This window comes from Xyrauchen texanus, chromosome 14 (assembly GCF_025860055.1).
Source record: "Xyrauchen texanus isolate HMW12.3.18 chromosome 14, RBS_HiC_50CHRs, whole genome shotgun sequence".
Taxonomy (NCBI): Eukaryota; Metazoa; Chordata; class Actinopteri; order Cypriniformes; family Catostomidae; genus Xyrauchen; species Xyrauchen texanus.
In genome coordinates, this window is record NC_068289.1 from 939,238 (window position 1) to 959,974 (window position 20,737).

Here is a 20,737-nt window from a genome sequence, read left to right on the forward strand (position 1 = left end):
TGTGATGTATAACTTTTTCCTCATACATACAAAATAATGCTAAAATTAAAATGTTGTTACAAGCAGGAATGAATTAAACTAATACAAAATGTGTAAAAAGTGTTGTGATAGAAATGCTGATGAACTGTTTATGGCTGTGGTCCTTCACACACTATTTAGACTGGTACGACAACACCTTGCGTTGGCTGAATTCATTGTGCTGAATGTGGTGATTACCAGCATGCAGTCCCAGCCCATGGCCTTCCTGACTGACTTCACCCTGCCTGGGGACCTGAAAGATGTCTTGTGCCTCTCACATCCTGACCTCCTGATGGAAGATTGTTTAAGGATTGTTTAAGAAATTCTCTGTACTTAGCAGGCTGTTTGGAAAACCAAAACCTACATGTTCAGGAAGTTCATATATGACTGGTTCCGCTATTGCTACTCGAATTACACTCAAATGATGAATGTCTGCAAAAATAACTGCTTGTTTTCATTTACAAATGCAGTCACATGATAAAATTGATTCATATTTCTCAAAGATGATGTCTCTGGAGCCACAGGTGAAATTGGACATCTCAAGCCGAGCTGCAGACTGTCGGAAAAGGAAGTTCTTGAGCTTATTGAGAAGGGTTTCCTCTTTCAGGAACATGTCTGCACACATGAAGGAAGTGATGCAGTGGTGCAGGAGCTGTAAGCGCTATCAAGAGCACAAGCAGCTCGCCTTCCTACATCTTAAGTGTCTGAGAATGGAAGGTCTGGAAGCTGAAGGTGTCAGGTACAACAAAATACTGAATATTTAAATGACTTGTAATATGTAATTGTGTGTAAGGTCAGATTTAATGATTGGGGGTAAAGGGGTCTTATTGTACTGTCACATAAAGAAAAACAAAACATTGTAAGCACCATTGCCTTCATGCACTGTGGGGAAAAAAAAAGAATAAATTATAATATTTTTTTGTGATCATTTTTCTGTAAAAATAATTAAACATTTGTGAAATTCACCTGTTTTGTCACTTGTTTATGCTTAAAACAATCTACCAGTGCCACAAGACAAAATACACTTGCATTCAAAATGTGTTTTTAAGAACAAGCCTGAAAATCTTTTTCAGTTTTGCTCATCAGGTAGATTTGTCTTATTCTAAGGATGTTAATGTATATTTTTTATTGAAAAGCCAGACAATAATACTTGATGTGTTTTTGCAGTATGTAACTAGTGATAATTGCCAAAATAAAGTTTGACACCAATAACATTTTTGTGTATTAAATCTAATCATGTCATCATTTTTTTCAACCCCAGGACGGAAATCAGATTGAAGAAGTTTAAGTTCAAAGTTCGAAAGGCATTGATGCTTCAGAAGACCTTTCCACCAAAACGTTCCTGTACCTTCGCTGCTCTTTGGAGAAACAAATGGCACCGAAGAACCGGTCTTAGATCAATCATGACACACTACAGAACTGCCAGACGCTCTACAAGAGTTAAAGACTTGTTTGAGGTGTCATCGAAACACCGGGAAATCCAGCCCACTGGAACAACCCTCTAAAGAAAAGGTGTCTGCAATCAAATTGGCACCCAATCACGAGGACAAATTGGATTCACAGGCCCTGTTGAAGAATCTAAATAATATGCCCAAAGATGACATTGATGATATTTTCTCATCCATTGAATTTTAGTTGTTCATAGTGTTGGTAGAATGAATCCATGAGTGTTATTTTTTATCATTCAAACTTAAGCATGAAAACTGACGTCATTGTATGAAAAAGACAAATTAATTTAATCTTTCCATATGAATTCTTTGTAATAATTTTGTCCTGCGATTATGCTGCAAGGAATGTGGCAAAAAAAAAAAGAGTAAAAAAGTGAGAGGATGAACCTGCTGTCAAGAGGAAGTTTGTGAACTTTTTCCCTCATTGGCACATAAAATGTCATCAGAATTGTAACTTTCATTTATCTTCTGGATGGATAGATTATATTGATAATTTAGGGGAATTAATTTGCAAAACTGGAAAATACATTCTGTAAACCTTACCTGGTAAATTGGCCAATAAAGGGGCATTTTAAAATGACTCAATTCATGTTTAATATTGTAGTTTGATATAAAAATAATCATTTTTATGATGTAATTTAAAAGAGCATTCACATGTCACCTTTTTTCATTCAATTACAAGTTGAGTAAAAAAAAACAAATGTACCCTTTGACAGGATTGCTGCTGACATGTTTAGAGAGAGGTTGTATTTTTATTTATTTTTTTAAAAACATGATGGACTGGCACTTTCAACAACCTCAAATTTAAATCAACATCACATGCTTGTGCAGGGTTTACTCTCAACTATATGCTTATGTTCAATAAACCAAATTAGAGAGTTGTATTCTCAGAGTAACCAGCTAATGCCACAATAAACAGCACTTTTACAACATTTCAGAATCAGAAAAAGCTTTATTGCCAAGTACGTTACACAGACAAGAAATTTGTTTTGGTGTTGTAGGTGCGTGTCACACAATCTCTAAATATAAGAAACAAGTATTAAAATATAAGCAATATAAATATGTCCACACAGTATATATTAAAAGTAAGAATAAAAATAAAAAAGAGCAGTAGAGTCAGTACAGTGGCATGCAGAGGTGGAGTGTGGAGACTGTCAGGGTGGGTACCGGGCCTTGTTGATAAGGCAAGTGGCGGATGGGAAGGAACTGTTCTTGTGGCGTGAGGTTTTTGTCCTGATGGACCTCAGCCTTCTGCCAGAGGGGAGTGACTCAAAGAGACTGTGGCCGGGGTGGGAGAGATCAGCCACAATCTTTACAGCACGCTTCAGGGTCCTGCAGGCATACAGGTCCTGGAGCGGCGGCAGATTGCAGCCAATCACCTTATCTGCAGACCGGATGACACGCTGCAATCTGCCCTTGTCCTTGGCAGTAGTAGCAGCGTACCAGATAGTGATGGAGGATGTGAGGATGGTCTCAATGATGGCTGTGTAGAAGTGCACCATCATTGTCATTGGCAGGTTCAATTTCTTCAGCTGCCGCAGGAATTACATTCTCTGTTGTGCTTTCTTGATGAGGGAGCTGATGTCTGTGAGTCGGAGACGTGTTTCCCCAGCTTCACATGCTGCTTCCTGTCAGACAAGAAGTCACTGATCCACCTGCAGGTGGAGTGATGCACACTTAGCTGGGAGAGCTTCTCCTGGAGCAGTGCCGGGATCCACCATCAGGATCCTGGCGTAGGTTCCTGTGGAGTCCAGGTGCTGGAGGATGTAGTGGAGGGCCAAGTCGACTGCATTGTCTACAGACCTGTTGGCTCTGTATGCAAACTGCAGGGGGCCAGGAGGGGGTCAGTGATGTCTTTGAGGTGTGAAAGCACAAGGCGCTCAAAGGACTTCATAACCACAGAGGTCAGGGCAACGGGTCTGAAGTCATTAAGTCCTGTGGTCCTTGACTTCTTGGGAACCGGGAAGATAGTTGACTTGAAGCAGGCTGGCACGTGACATGTCTCCAGTGAGGTGTCAGTTCTTTTTATCGGTTTTGTTTAAAGTTAATTTCTATTCTAATACTGAGTCAAGGTTTTCTAAAGCTTTAAGCAACTATGCAATGTACAATAAAACATACTACTAATCTTTATAAGAGTTCAGTTTACACCATAATCTATGCCAGAATGCCTCATGCATCTCAGGGTCCAGTGGCCAGTCGAGGTAGGTCCTACTTTTAACCAGCCGTGCCAATCTATGATGGGAGGATAGCAACCGAGATGGAATCTTTTCAAGGAACACCAGGTTAAGAATATCCCTGTGTTCTACCTGTAGCCGGTAAGTAGCCAGCTGCATCTCCAGAGAACACCAGTTACTACGGAGGTAATTGTGGCTGACAAGGCAAAGAGTTCGGCGACTTGCATAAATGCAGTCGGTGATGTTTTCCACAATGTCTTGCCCCAACCGGAAGTCCCGACTGTGGAGACAAATTCTCAGGAATGGAGGGCCACGCTGCTCCAAGTTTGGCAGAAGTTCATTTATGACCCAATGCTCATCCTTACAGCTGTAGGACACAAAAACATCATAGCGGTACCGCTGTTTGCCATTTAGATGCAAAGCCTCTCGGAACCATCCACTGGCAATGTTATAGAATGGCTTTATGTATTGGCCTGCACATTGATATGACAGTACTCCAATCATAAAGAAAAATAAAAAAGCTGAGGTGGAGACAAACAGCACAAATTCAATAGAAAATGAGCAATTCTCCTTGGTGTAAAGAATGAAGTTGAGATGGTCCATTCCATTATCAGCCAAGCACTGTAGTTCTTTCATGGTGGGCCTGTACATATAAACCTGCACCTGCCTGTTGTCCTTCACCCATGAGACCAGCCATGCATTATCACAACTGCAGTACAGATTAAACCTCTGGAGATGGAGGGACCTTATACTGGTGAGATGTTCCACAAAGTTTTGTAGAATGTTAACATGATCTCGTGGCATCAACACTAGACCTGTCAGTGCACTTAAGTCCTTCGTCAGACTTCCATCCAGAAAGAATATTCTGCAGTTAGTCAGGAACAGTGTTTGTAGTTTTGTCAGATTGTGAAACATTATTCCCAAGTTTGCCTGTTTGGACAAATCAATGTTTTCCAGTCTTAGGGTTTTTAAATGAACAAGCTCATTGATTACTACCAAATCTCCAATATTGTCTGAGAACGTTGATTTGAATTCCAGATTGACAACTGATCTAGCGTATTTCCCAATGAATTCTTTTCCACAGGTTACATATGCTGCATTTATCAGAAGTGTGACTATAGATGTCAAGAACGGTCTGTTGCAGTCCTCAATGGTCACATATTGACCTTTGATGGTGAAGTCTAAGCTCTTATTCAGTGTACTATTGCTGCCAATCACGAGCTGCATTGGTCTCAGACCTGAACTAATGATCATGTGACTCAGATTATACGGGATTCTTCCAAATATATCAGATAAATTCAGCTTGATCAGTGACATGTGAGGTGGGAAGTTGAGATCTCCCAACAGAAGTGTACATAAGTTAATAAAATGTCCAAAAGAATTTGTTTCAATTTGAATTATTGGATTTTCTTGAAGATCTAGGGCCGTCAGTCCATAGAGACCACTGAATGTGTCTTGATAAATGTAAGATATTTTGTTTTTACTGAGGTTCAAATGTGTTAATTTGATTAATCCAATAAAAGAAAATTTTTGTATGATGGAAATATTACTTGCAACTAATTCCAGAATTTCAAGATTTGTGAAACACATAAATTGGTGGGAGATTACCTTTCCCATGTGATTTGAGTTTAGATACATAAAGGACAGCTGTTTGACTGACTGTGGAAAGGACAAGCAAAGAGATTGGAAATCAGTTGGTCTGAGCGCATGAAAAGATACATCAATTAACGAAAGGTTGCTGAAAATCTGGAAGATCAAATGTACATCTAAAAGGGTTACAATCCCAGCTACTTCTGACTCATATACGAGAACTATTTCTTTAATCTCTTCACAGATAGAGAGATACTGATACTGAATGCCTTCAGAGATAGTGGTAGTTGTAGGTGGAAAGTTAATAGTCTGGTAATAAACAGATATAGATTCAATAGAATACAACTTTGCTGCAATACACAACACATCAATATTAAGTACATCCACCATGAATTTCAATGTATTGATTTTATTTACGCCAATCAAGGAAAGTTCTCGGAGTAAATCTTCTTTTAAACCAAATTCCAAGTAAAACAAATTTCCCAGCACTTCCAAAGCTCCCTGATCTATATGCTGTACTGATTCTAGAATCAAAAATACCGTTTCGATATTGTATACAGTGGATATGTATTCGTGAGAGGGGTTGATCAAAGAACAGTTTGGGAAATTAAGACTATAAAACTCCTGATAAAGTATAAACCTCTCCAGTGGTTTCACATTTGCCAGTCGACACAGAACCTCAGACAGATCTTTCAAACACTTTGTGATTTGTAGGTCTTTTAACTGAGGAATTGTATCAAAGACATTATTTGCCATTAATGACAAACTGTATTTGGAAAGAATTAAACTTTTAAGTGAAGGAAAGCCACTGAAATCGATAGCTACCTCACAACAGCCATCTGGCCAGAAAGACAAATTTAGAGAAGTTACATTTACCAAACCAGTAAAGGCTTCCGGAGAGATCTCTGAAAAACATCCATTAATTTCAAGGTATTCCAAAGAAACAAAGTTGGAAAAGGAACCTGGATCCAAAGCAGTATAACTAGAGACTGTGGCTCTCTCCATGTAGATGCAAAGGTTCTGTAAATCAGATGGAAGCCCACGGAGATCTTTCCTAATGTTGGTGACTTGGTCGCAAATGGCAGTGTTTGTTTTTCCAGCACATATTTCTGCAGGAAATTCTTCCACATCCTTGTAGAAAATACATTTATCTTGAAGCAAAGCAAATACAGTCTTTACAATCAGTATGAAGATTGAGAAGAAAAGAACCATCTTCAATTCCTGATCAATCCGTGGAGAGTGTAAATGTATCTTCTGATTACACTTGATGTTAACTATCCGTCACTGAAGGTTATTAACCGTGTCACATATGTTCACGTTAGAAATACATTTCCCTTTTTTGTGTCACACATACATATATAGAGAGAACTAGAGGCTGATAGTGAAGTTCTGCTTTATGACCACTGCTTCCTGTAACAGGTCATGCATTCATGCAGACAGAGCAGTTATCCATCATCCTATTCTTTGTCTCCGGTCTAATTATCTTAAGAAGTGGACAGGAGATGTGTCCACAAAGACTGTGTCGACCTCAGCGGACACCTCTAAACTTATGTCAGTGCTTAAACAGCTAACTGCTGGTGTTAAGACTCCGGATAGAGGTCAGTCAATTAAAGAGACAGCATGAGCATGCACCACATGGTTTTCAACGTGATTTTTCTAGACAGAGATGTTACTCACCTGAGCATGGTAGAGATAAACACCGCCATTCTCCACACTCATCCCTAAGTAGGTATGCACTCTCGTCTACTTCTCCTTGGCATTGCTCCTCCTCCCATGCTGGCTATTCTGCTGGTGGTCCTACACCTGGTTATACTAGATGAGGCTACTCACCATCACCTGCATCCTCTCCACATCATAGAGATCATCACTATTCCTCCATCCATCGGGATGCCGACAGATATCAGAGCTATGACAACTGTCACATCGTCATCATCATCATGAAGGAAACATTAGCCCAGCTCTTCATCATTGACATCTTCACATCAGCCCGACCTCCAATCAGCAAGATCATCACAAGACAGACTGGCACTCCAACAGGTTATCCAGAGAGACGCAGAACCTACAGCTTTCCAGTAATCATTCGCCGTCGCCCAGTGATCGTCAACACGTTAGTTTTGTTGATGAGGAAATCGATCTTCTGGGAAACGGCTGGTAGCAGGTACTACTGGCCAAGTGTCTGCTAAGCCTGAGAGTGGGCCCAAACAAACTGAACTGGTAACGTCTGACATCCCCACACCATATGTTTTTGCTGTCATTGAGAACACTGCCATACAAGCTTTTTTAGACACAGGTTCAGAAATTTCTTGATTAGCGAATCACTGAGAATGTCCATTCCCTCTCTCATGATAAAGCCAATTTAAAAGTCCTTTTTCTTGGCAAAATCAGTGACTGGAGACTGTCTTGACACCCTTGGTATGCTGCCTATTACCATTAGGCTGGCTGAGGGAGTATTCATTCATAATGTCCAGGTAGTCAGAAATGCTACACAGTCAGTTATCCTTGGTTGGGATTTTCTTCAAAAAATTCATGCTGCAATTGATCTCAGAGGGAACCAGTTAAAACTGTGGAACTGGACTGTCCCTCTTTTATGTTCATAGCACATTGCCCCTCTTAAGTGTAATGCTGTGACATTAGCACCTGTATTTATCCCTGCAATGTCACAAATGAACATTCTGGCAAAAATTCAACCCCCTACGGTTGAGCCAGAACTCCTATGCAATTATACAGGACTTTTTGACCCTGAAACTCATACAGTACCAGGTCTTTTTGTAGCACGTACCGTAACCCGTCAAAGCTGGTGTAACTTCTGTTCGAGTCATGAATCAAATAAGTGAGGATTGCCATGTTCCCTGTGGCACTAGGCTAGGTGAGTTTAATTCCTTAGTCAGTCAGAAAGGTGAAGAATATGCAGTGTTTGAACCTACTGTAGCTCAAGTACAGACTGAAATTGAGCCCTACCTGAAATCAAAGCTAGACTTAAGTCAGTCGGCAGTGGACGAAGAGCATCAAAATCAGCTGGAGGCTCTGGTTTCAAAATATTCAGATGTCTTTAGTATGTACGACAATGCTTTAGACAGCTTGTCAGGGGCATGCTGGTTCAGTCCTATGGATTTGTCAAGCGGCTACTGGCAAGTTGAGCTAAACCCGGATGATTGGAAGAAAACTGCATTCAATAAAGGGTGTGCTTTATATCAGTTTTAAGTGATGCCCATGGGTCTTACGAATGCCCCTCCAACGTTTCAATAACTCATGGAGCTGGTGCTTCATGGACTCCATTGGAAAGTTTGTCTTGTCTAGCTTGATGATGTTCTTGTATTCAGTCAGATGTTCAGTGAACATCTTAGCAGCCTAGAGGAAGTGTTCAGTCGTTTCCGGTCTGCAAGTCTTAAGCTGAAGGTTAGTAAATGTCATTTTGCTCACAGTCAAGTGTCTTACTTGGGTCATGTTGTGTCCAGTCAGGGTCTCCTGCCAGATGAAAAGAACCTGGATAAAGTCCGGTCTTGGCCTACTCCAAGAACTGTCACTGAAATGAGAGCCTTTGTTGGTCTCTGCTCCGATTATAGGAGGTTTATAATATATTTTGCAATCATATCAGTTCCCCTACATGCACTCACACAGAAATGTGCTGTTTTCCAGTGGTCCAGTGAATGTGAGGATGCTTTCCAATCATTGAAGCACTCCGTCACTAGTCCTCCCATTGTGGCTCATCCTATATTTACACAGCCTTTTCTGTTGTACACAGATGCCTCTCAGGACTGTATAGGTTGAGGATAAGAAGGAGCGTGTAATTGCATACGCAAGTCACACTCTCACTCCTTCGGAAAGGAAATGGTGAACTTATGACCATGAGCTTTGTGCTGTGGTATGGTCAGTCAGATATTTCAGACATTTCTTGTCAGGAGCTCCTTTCAAAGTTGTCACTGCCCACAAACCCTTGTTGAATTTGAAGAAGGCCCCAGTTTATAATGACAACTTCACCATCCTTCTCAGAGAAGGAAAGCAGCATAGTAATGCTGATTCCATGTCCAGGCATCCTAGCTCACCTGTGAAAAAATCAAAAGCAGTTCAGTGTGTAATTTCAAGCCCCAAATTCGCTGTAGAATTCCCCTCTTCTTACAAAATGCAGAACATTTGTGATGTTCTTCCTGATCCTGGTCTGACACTATCGGTTCACTTAAAAAAATTGCAAGCTCAGCAAAGGGATGATTTTTGTGTAAATATGGTCATAGACTGGAAAGAGAAAAGTAATCAAAGGCCACCATTAGGCAGACTTAAGCGTTCCTCTGCCACCTTGAGAAAGCTCTGGCATGAATTTTCCAAATTGTCAGTCCAAGATGGAATTTTGTGTCATAAAGTGAAACCCTCTCCTCATAGCTCACATGCTTACCAAATAGTCTTACCTGCTGTACTCATTCCAACTGCTCTTAAGTGTTTCCATGGAGAGAAGTTTAATGGACATTTAGGTGCTGAGCGCACTTTACTGAGAGCCAGGAAAATCTGTTACTGGCCTTACATGTCTCGAGATATCCAGAAACACTGTGCTGAATGTTTATCCTGTCAGTCCTGTAGTGTTACCATTCCTCATGAAAGTGCCCCAGTGCAGTCCATTCACACAGAGAGACCATTCCAAAAGATTGCTGCCGATATCACAGAGTTGCCTGTTTCTTCACAAGGGAATAGGTATTTGTTGGTTGTGATGGGCTATTACAGTCGCTTTGTCAACCTTTACCCTCTGAGAGATCAGCGAGCTACAATTGTTGCACAGCGCATTTTTGAGGATTACATCAAAAAGCATGGGATCCCTGAGTCAATCCATACTGACCAAGGTAGACAGTTTGAGTCTAATTTGTTAAACATTTGTGCAGTCAGCTTGGAATCAAGAAGACACGCACCTCTCCCTACCATGCACAATGTGATGGTAAGGTCGAAAGACTAAATCGCACATTGAAAAATCAACTTTCTAAGTATATATATGAGAGTGGAGGTGAATGGGATAAATATCTGCCTCAAGTGGAGTTGGCTTATAACTCAAGTGTTCATTCAAGTACCTGGTTTTCTCCTTTCTTTCTGGCACATGGAAGGGAACCACATTTACCTATTGACATCCTCTTGAACTGTAGTCCTGCGGTGACCTCCTGTACACCAGGCACACCAGCGGAGCTGTTGTGTGTCCACCAACAAACTATCTGCCCATTAGCAATTGATTGTATAGCTATTTGTCCACCAACAGATCACTGCCCATTCATTTGACTGTAAGTGGGACTACCCACATACAATTTATTCAACAGACTATCTGCCCATTAGTAATTGATTGTATAGCTGTATGTCCACCAACAGACTATCTGCCCATTAGCAATTGATTGTATAGCTGTATGTCCACCAACAGACTATCTGCCCATTAGCAATTGATTGTATAGCTATATGTCCACCAACAGACTAACTGCCCATTAGCAATTGATTGTATAGCTGTATGTCCACCAACAGACTAACTGTCCATTAGCAATTGATTGTATAGCTGTATGTCCACCAACAGACTAACTGTCCATTAGCAATTGATTGTATAGCTGTATGTCCACCAACAGACTAACTGCCCATTAGTAATTGATTGTATAGCTGTATGTCCACCAACAGACTAACTGCCCATTAGTAATTGATTGTATAGCTGTATGTCCACCAACAGACTAACTGCCCATTAGCAATTGATTGTATATCTTTATGTCCACCAACAAACTATCTGCCCATTAGCAATTGATTGTATAGCTGTATGTTCACCAACAGACTATCTGCCCATTAGTAATTGATTGTATAGCTGTATGTCCACCAACAGACTATCTGCCCATTAGCAATTGATTGTATAGTTGTATGTCCACCAATAGACTATCTTCCCATTAGCAATTGATTGTATAGCTGTATGTCCACCAGCAGACCACCATTCATTTGACTGTAAGTGGGACTACCCACGTACAATTTATTCAACAGACTATCTGCACATTAGCAATTGATTGTATAGCTATATGTCCACCAACAGACCACTGCCCATTCATTTGACTGTATGTGGGACTATCCACATGCAATTAATTTGCATTGGCTGAAATAATCACTTGGTGTTAAGTAGAATTTATATGTTTTGAAGGGTGCACTATGTTCAGGGGGAGTCCTACAGTCACCTAAATGTGATAATATGTCATAAATTTAATAATGGAGTTATAAAAATGAAGTACACCAAGTGATGATTTTGGGTCAATTAAATTGAAGGGAAGTGGGTACTACAAGTCCACCAAGTGATGATTTCAGCCAATGCAAATAAATTGCAAGTGGGTAGACCCACATCCAATCAATTTAATGGGTCAAAAATCCTCACTTGGTGGACTTCATTTTTATAACTCCAGGATCAAATTTATGACTTAAAATCACATTTAGGTGACTGTAGGAATCCCCCTGAACAGCATAAGCCCTTCAAAACATAAAAGTTTCACTGACCATGAAACCTTTATTTCTCTGCATGGGAAAAATTGTACATGGGATGTCCAGATCTCAGCTCTAGACAGATTTAGGAAGCTGAAACCTCTGTTTCTGGTCATCTCCAAGCCTCCTCTTTCTATGGTATAAATTTCAAGAAGATCGGAGGAAGTCGAAAATTTCGCGCAAAAAAATAAAATGGTAAGTGGGATTGCTCTTCCCGATGTCCTAAATACCCCAGATTTCTCACGGTGACACGTCAAGGGCCCCTTATCGACATACTAAGAGGACATTTCATTATTTTCAACAGATCTCTCTGCCTGTCATAGGAATCAATGAGACAGACTTCATTTTAGGCCTGTGTGCAACAGTACATTCATCGGAGGCTTTAATACTTAGCAATCCCCCAGGGATTTCAAAATCTAGGACCTGACTTGGGGGCCCCTGGCAATCAAATATCTGAAATTTCAAGGTTCTGCTACCTTCGGAACCTCCTTTTCTAGAAATCCAACTTGCCCATTGAACCAATGCAATTCTACAGCGGTTTCGTGTAAGGGGTTAAAATTGGTGCTAAGACCTGGGTGCTTCGAATGCTTCATTGTTGGGCCCTCAGAAACAACATATTAAAAAGGTGTGTCCCTCAGTTAAGGAAGTACTTTAAAAAAATTAAGAAAAATATTATAGAACAATTATTGTCACATTACACACATTAGTCAGCCAATTAAGCACTTAACGAAGTCATTGGGACTTGAAACTTTGCACACTGACTAGGGGGCCCCTGTCGTTTGGAGCTTTCGGAGTCGTGTCTATGGTCCTGCTGTGAAAATGAATGGTACAAATGGTAAGTGGGACGTGTTCTAACTTTGCACCCTGAGCTCCAAAGGACCCCAAATTTCAAAAGCCCCTTATCGACATACTAAGAGGACTAAGGTCTAGGATGGGAAAAAGTATTTTTCATTATTTTCAACAGAACTCTCTGCCTGTCATAGGAATCAATGAGACAGACTGCATTTTAGGCCTGTGTGCAACAGTACATTCATCAGAGGCTTTAATACTTAGCAAGCCCCCAGGGCCTCCAAAATTTAGGACCTGACTCGGGGGCCCCTGAGAAGCTACTGTTGTGAATTTGGAGCCGTTTGAACCTTTTGGGGTTGTGTACACGGACCGCTGTGTAAATACAAGGTACAAATTGTACGTGGGATGTGCTCTAACTTTGCTCCCTGGGCTCCAACGGAGATGAAATTTCACTCGGTTGCACACCTGGTGCCCCTCTATCACGTACTAAGAGGGCAGACTCCTGCGATTCTTTTTTTCACCTTCAAAATATGCCTTTTTGAGGGTGTCGTCGGGCACCGCGGCCACCAAACACGTGGCCCGTGAATTCCCAGAGCGTAAAAACCTATTTGGGAAAAACAGTTGGTTAGGGGGATGATAATGGGTCCGTGGGACTCTAGGGGTCTCAGTGGGCAGTGGTGAGGCGCACCGCAGCTTACAGTCCGTTTGGGCATGTAAACCGGACCAATCACTATTTGGAAATTTCTTCGTCCACAAACCGAAAAGATCCATCCAGTCTATGAGCTAAGTGGCAATAGGGCGGTACACGAACCTGTCATCGTCCCTTGCATCCATGAAACTTACAACGGCAGGTGATCACAATGGGCAAATTTCCACCAACCCTCTAAGTTCCCTTATCTATGTTTTACCCTATATAAGTCTGTTTGTTTCTCCCCTTTGTGTTCAGTCTTGAGCCTTCGTTCCGTGTTCCTCCCGTGACCAGTTCTCAGATAAGTCTTTTCCCTGTTGTACTTATTGACCCTTGTGTCACTTTTATTTCTCAGTTTTTGTGGAAGCTCAGCTTACGCAGTTTATTTGTACTTTTTGACCCTAGTGTCTCTTTTGTTTCTCAGTTTTTGTGGAAGCTCGCCTTACCCTGTTTATTTGGTTTATTTGTACTTTGTAGGACACCAAACACTTGAGCACCACAGACCTGGGTTTGATCCCTGCCTACAGCAGCCCCGTTACAGATAGAGCGAGTGCAATACCATCCCCGCTGCCCCGATTCTCCTGTCAACCTCCTGCTCCATTGTCCCCTCACTCGTGAACAAGACCCCGAGGTACTTGAATTCATTCATTTGGGACAATACCTCCTACCCGGAGTATGCACTACATTGTTTTCTGCTGAGAACCATGGCCTCAGATTTAGAGGTGCTAATCCTCATCCCAGCCGCTTCACACTTGACTGCCAAGCGATCCAGTAAGAGCTGAAGATCACGGACCGATGATGACATGAAGACTACATCATCTGGAAAAAGCAATGATGAGATCCCTAGCCCACCTGAAAAGCACACCTTCCTCACCCCGACTACCCCTTGATATCCTGTCCATGAATATCACAAACAGGATTGGTGACAAAGCGCAGCCCTGGCGGAGAACAACACCCACATGGAACGAACTCGACTTCGTGCCGAGGACCCGGACACAGCTCTCGCTTTGGACGAACAGGGATTGGATTGCCCTAAGAAGAGACCCGTACTCCCGCAGCACCTCCCACAGTCTCTCCCTGGGGACCCGGTCATACGCCTTCTCCAGATCCACAAAACACATGTAGACCGGATGGGCATACTCCGAGGCCCCCTCCAGGATCCTTGTGAGAGTAAAGATCTGGTCCATCGTTCCAATTTAGGAGCCATCGATGTTCAGCGGAGAGTGGTCACTCTGTGCTCTCCTAAAGTCAACAACCATCTCTTTTGTTTTGTCGACATTCAGAGACAGGTTGTTGGCTCTACACCAGTCCGTTAGCTGCTGCACCTCCTCTCTGTATGCTGACTTGTCATTCTTGCTGATGAGACCCTCCACAGTAGTGTCATAGGCGAACTTGATGATGTGGTTCGAGCTGTGCATTGCTGCACAGTTGTGAGTCAGCAGAGTGAACAGCACTGAACTGAGCACCCCTGGGGGGCCCCAGTGCTCAGTGTGGTGGTGGTGGAGATGCTGTTCCTGATCCGGACTGACTGAGGTTTCCCAGTCAGGAAGTCCAGGATCCAGTTGCAGAGGGAGGTGTCCAGGCCCAGCAGGTTCAGCTTTCCAATCAGGTGCTGGGGAATTATTGTGTTGAATGCTGAACTGAAGTCTATGAACAGCATTCGAACGCATGAGTCCTTTTTATCTAGGTGGGTGAGGGCCAAATGGAGGGTGGTGGTGATGGCATTGTCTGTCAAATGGTTTGGACGATACGCAAACTGCAGTGGGTCTAGTGAGGGGGGCAGCTGGGTCTTAATGTGCCTCATGATGAGCCTCTCGAAGCACTTCATGATGATGGGTGTGAGTGCGACGGGACGGGACGGTAGTCATTGAAGCAGGACACTGAAGACTTCTTTGGCATGGGACGATGGTGGTGGCCTTGAAGCACATTGAAATGATGGCGCTGATCAGAGAGATGTTGAAGATTTCGGTAAGAACATCTGCTAGCTGGTCTGCACATCCTCTGAGCACTCTGCCAGGAATGTTGTCTGGTTCAGCAGCCTTCCGTGGGTTGACTCTACATAGAGTTTTCCTCACATCAGCCGTGGAAAGACAGAGCACCTTGTCATTGGGAGGAGTGGTGATCGTGACACTATTATTATGCTTGTTATATTTGTTTACAAAATGTCTATTAATTAAAAAATATATAAATATAATTCTTGGAATCTTACTATCCGGCAGGATTACCTAAAGTCCCATGAGAGATTTACACCAAACAGTATTTTCTTAGGAGGTAGGTGTCACACACCCACACCCACTCTCTCACGCACCCTGCATCTGAAATCACATACTCTCGAGGTATGCAATGCATTTATTGAATAACTGGTAAGAAAGAACATCCTCTAGCTATGCAGATGAGTTATATGAATACATTCTGGACATGTAATCCGTAAACATGTGCATTGTCCTGTGACCCAAATATATGAGGTAGGAACACAAACTGCAAAAAGCATCTACACTGGTTTTGATAAACAAGTACATTCTAATCACAAGGAACATCTGTCTTGGTATATATAGCACTGTAAGGCTTGTCTTTAAGGAGGGAAGGAGGACACTGGAAACAGGGCTTCTAAAACAGAGGTAATGCTTTAATTGCCGTTTTCTCTTTAACAGTTGTAAATATCATACAATAATTCACAAGCGCATTGGGTTGGCTTGTCGGGTTCTCTCTCTCGACTGGAGGCTCTGTGGTTAATTTTATGCCGCACTCCCCGTGCTCACTGAAATTAGAGACAGGTGTTAGACATAATTTAGCTCAGGTGCAAGTGCCCTTACCGCTTTCTCTCCCGGACGGGCGCTTGACCACGCCCCCACTACCACAAGCACTTACAGGTAAACAGAGCTGCCTGAATTGCATTGCTCCTCTGTTTTTTGTTTGATTTGTATTTTGAATCTGACGTCTTTTCAGCTACTGTGGTATTATGGGATAGTATAGATGTCCAGTGGTTTCACTTCGGAAACTCAGCGGATGTAGTTGGTCATCTGAATATTTCTCGCCTAATCTTTTATGAATACTAATGATTCAGGCACCCCACCCCATTGGCATTCTGTTTTTGGCATTGGCTACTATATATTAGTGAAGTATGCATATCCGAATGCAGCTTCAATCTCTCTCTCTCTCTCTCTCTCTCTCTCTCTCTCTCTCTCTCTCTCTCTCTCACACACACACACACACACTTTTAGTTTTAAGTTGCATTATTGGCGTGACAAATATTTGAACATTCATATTGCCAAAGCTTTTACAGCTGAGCTGCATACAAATAAAACAGAGCAAAACAACATATAGAATGTATACTTGACAAATAGTCTATGGTGTGACAATACTGAGGAAGTATACCAAATATACAAAACAGATTTCTATTTTTGTTTGAGTGAGCAAAGGTTGACATGTGGTTATTTTTAAAAGAGGAATTGAAAAATCTACAGATAAAGCTTCAGATGAGGTGTTTTACTTTTTGCAAGAAAGTTATATGTGCCTGAAGTCAGCCTGCAGCTTTAAAGAATGGGTGAATATACAGTAAAGTGTATTTGTAATTCACTGTTCACAGTGTTGGAATAGTTGGATGATTTACCCCCATATTTACGTGTCACTGGGTCATCAGGAAGTTGTGAATTTCTGAGAAGAAAAGGAATTTGTTTTGACCTAGATTGCATGTCAAATGACCGTAGCTGTTTAGGTCATTGCGCTCTCTCTCTCTCTCTCTCTCTCTCTCTCTCTCAATTCATGATTGATTGTCATTCCCACTACATCCACCAGGACAAACACACACACATATTCAGCGGAGTAAAGCCCTCCGTGAGCTGTCCCACACTCCTGTGCTGTTTGTTTCTGGCACTGCAGATAACGTGTGAACAGGTGAACCCTTTGCAAGTAAAATATATTAATACATTTACTAAAATATTAGTGTCATTAATAATAATTTGCATTCTGTAGCTAAAAGCTTGATGAAACAGAAATGCATTGATAAAATATAATAATAAATAATTATGTAATGTTTGCTCTAAAATGCGGGAGAACCCGAGAATAGTGAGAAAAGCATAAATCGAGGTTATTGAGAGCAAATTTTTGTGGGTATAAAGGCAGAAATGTGAAGCTTATACTTTTATAAAAGCACTTTCATGAATACATTAATAACTAATTTATTATTTAAGCTGTAATGTTGTTTAAATAGTCGTTTTTAAAGTCGTTTTAATGTTTTCTGACAACTGCTAAAACTTTACACATAAAAGGGAAACGTTTTTATCACACTTAAAGCATATTAACAAGTATTGTTTGTCTTGTAGCTATACATTTTGAAATAGGGAGTGTTTTAAGGTTTACGGATTGGATAATAACTTTAGATGTTCACGTTTTAATCTTACGTACTAAGGATGGTGTTGTCTACTGTTGTGATGTATAACTTTTTCCTCATACATACAAAATAATGCTAAAATTAAAATGTTGTTAAAAGCAGGAATGAATTAAACTAATACAAAATGTGTAAAAAGTGTTGTGATAGAAATGCTGATGAACTGTTTATGGCTGTGGTCCTTCACACACTATTTAGACTGGTACGACAACACCTTGCGTTGGCTGAATTCATTGTGCTGAATGTGGTGATTACCAGCATGCTCAGTCGTCTCTGGTGAGTTTATTTACCGTATTCACTCCTAACCCATGGTCAAATCAACATAACAAACTGCCTCTTGTGGCTTATTAATTTATAAATTATGGCATTTTGTATTTTTCATTTAGGGTGTTTTTCAGAGGCATTCTGAGAGCCCTCGGGCCCCTGTACAAAAAATCCACTGAACTCCTCCATTTGGTGGCTCAGTCCCAGCCCATGGCCTTCCTGACTGACTTCACCCTGCCTGGGGACCTGAAAGATGTCTTGTGCCTCTCACATCCTGACCTCCTGATGGAAGATTGTTTAAGGATCTCGAAAAGGAAAGCACATTTGAAATCCTCTGTCCTTAGCAGGCTGTTTGGAAAACCAAAACCTACATGTTCAGGAAGTTAATATATGACTGGTTCTGCTCTTGCTACTCGAATTACACTCAAATGATGAATGTCTGCAAAAATAACTGCTTGTTTTCATTTACAAATGCAGTCACATGATAAAATTGACTCATATTTCTCAAAGATGATGTCTCTGGAGCCACAGGTGAAATTGGACATCTCAAGCCGAGCTGCAGACTGTCGGAAAAGGAAGTTCTTGAGCTTATTGAGAAGGGTTTCCTCTTTCAGAAACATGTCTGCACACATGAAGGAAGTGATGCAGTGGTGCAGGAGCTGTAAGCGCTATCAAGAGCACAAGCAGCTCGCCTTCCTACATCTTAAGTGTCTGAGAATGGAAGGTCTGGAAGCTGAAGGTGTCAGGTACAACAAAATACTGAATATTTAAATGACTTGTAATATGTAATTGTGTGTAAGGTCAGATTTAATGATTGGGGGTAAAGGGGTCTTATTGTACTGTCACATAAAGAAAAACAAAACATTGTAAGCACCATTGCCTTCATGCACTGTGGGGAAAAAAAGAATAAATTATAATATTTTTTGTGATCATTTTTCTGTAAAAATAATTAAACATTTGTGAAATTCACCTGTTTATGTCACTTGTTTATGCTTAAAACAATCTACCAGTGCCACAAGACAAAATACACTTGCATTCAAAATGTGTTTTTAAGAACAAGCCTGAAAATCTTTTTCAGTTTTGCTCATCAGGTAGATTTGTCTTATTCTAAGGATGTTAATGTATATTTTTTATTGAAAAGCCAGACAATAATACTTGATGTGTTTTTGCAGTATGTAACTAGTGATAATTGCCAAAATAAAGTTTGACACCAATAACATTTTTGTGTATTAAATCTAATCATGTCATCATTTTTTTCAACCCCAGGACGGAAATCAGATTGAAGAAGTTTAAGTTCAAAGTTCGAAAGGCATTGATGCTTCAGAAGACCTTTCCACCAAAACGTTCCTGTACCTTCGCTGCTCTTTGGAGAAACAAATGGCACCGAAGAACCGGTCTTAGATCAATCATGACACACTACAGAACTGCCAGACGCTCTACAAGAGTTAAAGACTTGTTTGAGGTGTCATCGAAACACCGGGGGAAATCCAGCCCACTGGAACAACCCTCTAAAGAAAAGGTGTCTGCAATCAAATTGGCACCCAATCACGAGGACAAATTGGATTCACAGGCCCTGTTGAAGAATCTAAATAATATGCCCAAAGATGACATTGATGATATTTTCTCATCCATTGAATTTTAGTTGTTCATAGTGTTGGTAGAATGAATCCATGAGTGTTATTTTTTTATCATTCAAACTTAAGCATGAAAACTGACGTCATTGTATGAAAAAGACAAATGAATTTAATCTTTCCATATGAATTCTTTGTAATAATTTTGTCCTGCGATTATGCTGCAAGGAATGTGGCAAAAAAAAAAAGAGTAAAAAAGTGAGAGGATGAACCTGCAGTCAAGAGGAAGTTTGTGAACTTTTTCCCTCATTGGCACATAAAATGTCATCAGAATTGTAACTTTCATTTATCTTCTGGATGGATAGATTATATTGATCATTTAGGGGAATTAATTTGCAAAACTGAACTAAATCTACACATTAACCCTCTGGGGTCTGAGGGTGTTTTGGGCCCTGGAGAAGTTTTTACATGCCTTAACATTTGTGCTTTTTTGAGTTGCTTAAAAACATATTAATGGCTAAAGTCTGATAACACTGTCTTCAGCACAAACTGGGCTGCAATAATATGTGAGCAACATGTATGTACAGGTTTGTATTTTTGAGAAAATAACGTTTATGCATGGTTTTTGAAAAATTTTTAAGAGATTGAAATAAGGCCATATAACACATACTAAACATTTGTCCACAAGACCTTTGAGAACTGGATCTTGTAGCCTAGAGTTTCTGCTACAGAATGATGTGAAAACCATCCTGATCACTCATTCATACAAAACAATATAGTAATATGAACTTTTGTAAGACAATTTTAGTGTTTGAAAGTTGATATGCGAGGAGGTGTGATCATTTTCATCATTCCTCGTGTAACTGTTTGAACAATACCAACATTGCTTGTGTGTTCTGGCTAAGTAGGTGTAAGAATAGAGAGTTACCCTGATCACATAATCCTGTTCTGTTACCAAAGTTTCATTAAGACTGCTTAGAGCCCAAACGTGCAATATAAAGTGGATCTAAAAGTCAATTATCCAGTTTGGAAAATACATTCTGTAAACCTTACCTGGTAAATTGGCCAATAAAGGGGCATTTTAAAATGACTCAATTCATGTTTAATATTGTAGTTTGATATAAAAATAATAATTTTTATGATGTAATTTAAAAGAGCATTCACATGTCACCTTTTTTCATTCAATTACAAGTTGAGTAAAAATCAAATGTACCCTTTGACAGGATTGCTGCCAGTGAAATGTTTAGAGAGAGGTTGTATTTATTTATTTATTTTTTAAACATGATGGACTGGCACTTTCAACAACCTATATCTCCTCAAATTTAAATCAACATCACATGCTT

At 40.7% G+C, this 20,737-nt stretch overlaps 2 protein-coding genes and 1 pseudogene across 4 annotated transcripts in view; 2 read left to right on the forward strand and 1 right to left on the reverse strand.

Moving 5' to 3' along the window:
• The window catches only part of LOC127654665 (nucleolus and neural progenitor protein-like), a 95,696-nt gene that overhangs the window by 36,225 nt on the left and 38,734 nt on the right, over nt 1-20,737 (forward strand). For 2 of the 3 annotated variants that reach the window (XM_052141925.1, XM_052141923.1), the window contains exon 10: nt 3,539-3,648. The exons of the other annotated variant lie outside the window; for it this stretch is intronic. The gene's annotated coding sequence lies outside the window, so the exon portion shown is untranslated. Of the gene's footprint in view, nt 1-3,538; nt 3,649-20,737 lie in introns of those variants that run through there. 3 annotated transcript variants of the gene reach the window in all.
• Nucleotides 3,049-6,936, reverse strand: LOC127654973 (toll-like receptor 13). The gene is made up of 4 exons (XM_052142552.1): nt 6,908-6,936; nt 5,771-5,996; nt 4,799-5,539; nt 3,049-4,570 (listed from the first exon to the last, which is right to left on the reverse strand). Exons 1-4 carry the CDS (start codon nt 6,934-6,936, stop codon nt 3,587-3,589), a joined length of 1,980 nt encoding a protein of 659 aa, XP_051998512.1. The 3' UTR covers nt 3,049-3,586.
• Nucleotides 7,168-19,632, forward strand: LOC127654976 (nucleolus and neural progenitor protein-like; annotated as a pseudogene).

Excerpts from the sequence above, each read along its gene's own strand:
- LOC127654973 (XM_052142552.1), bottom strand. The coding sequence starts at position 6,936 with ATGGCGGTGTTTATCTCTACCATGCTCAG. Across the intron at positions 5,540-5,770 it reads CTGTATACAATATCGAAACG|ACTATTAACTTTCCACCTAC; the intron begins GTATTTTTGATT and ends GTTTATTACCAG. Across the intron at positions 4,571-4,798 it reads TCACCATCAAAGGTCAATAT|GCAAACTTGGGAATAATGTT; the intron begins GTGACCATTGAG and ends TTGTCCAAACAG.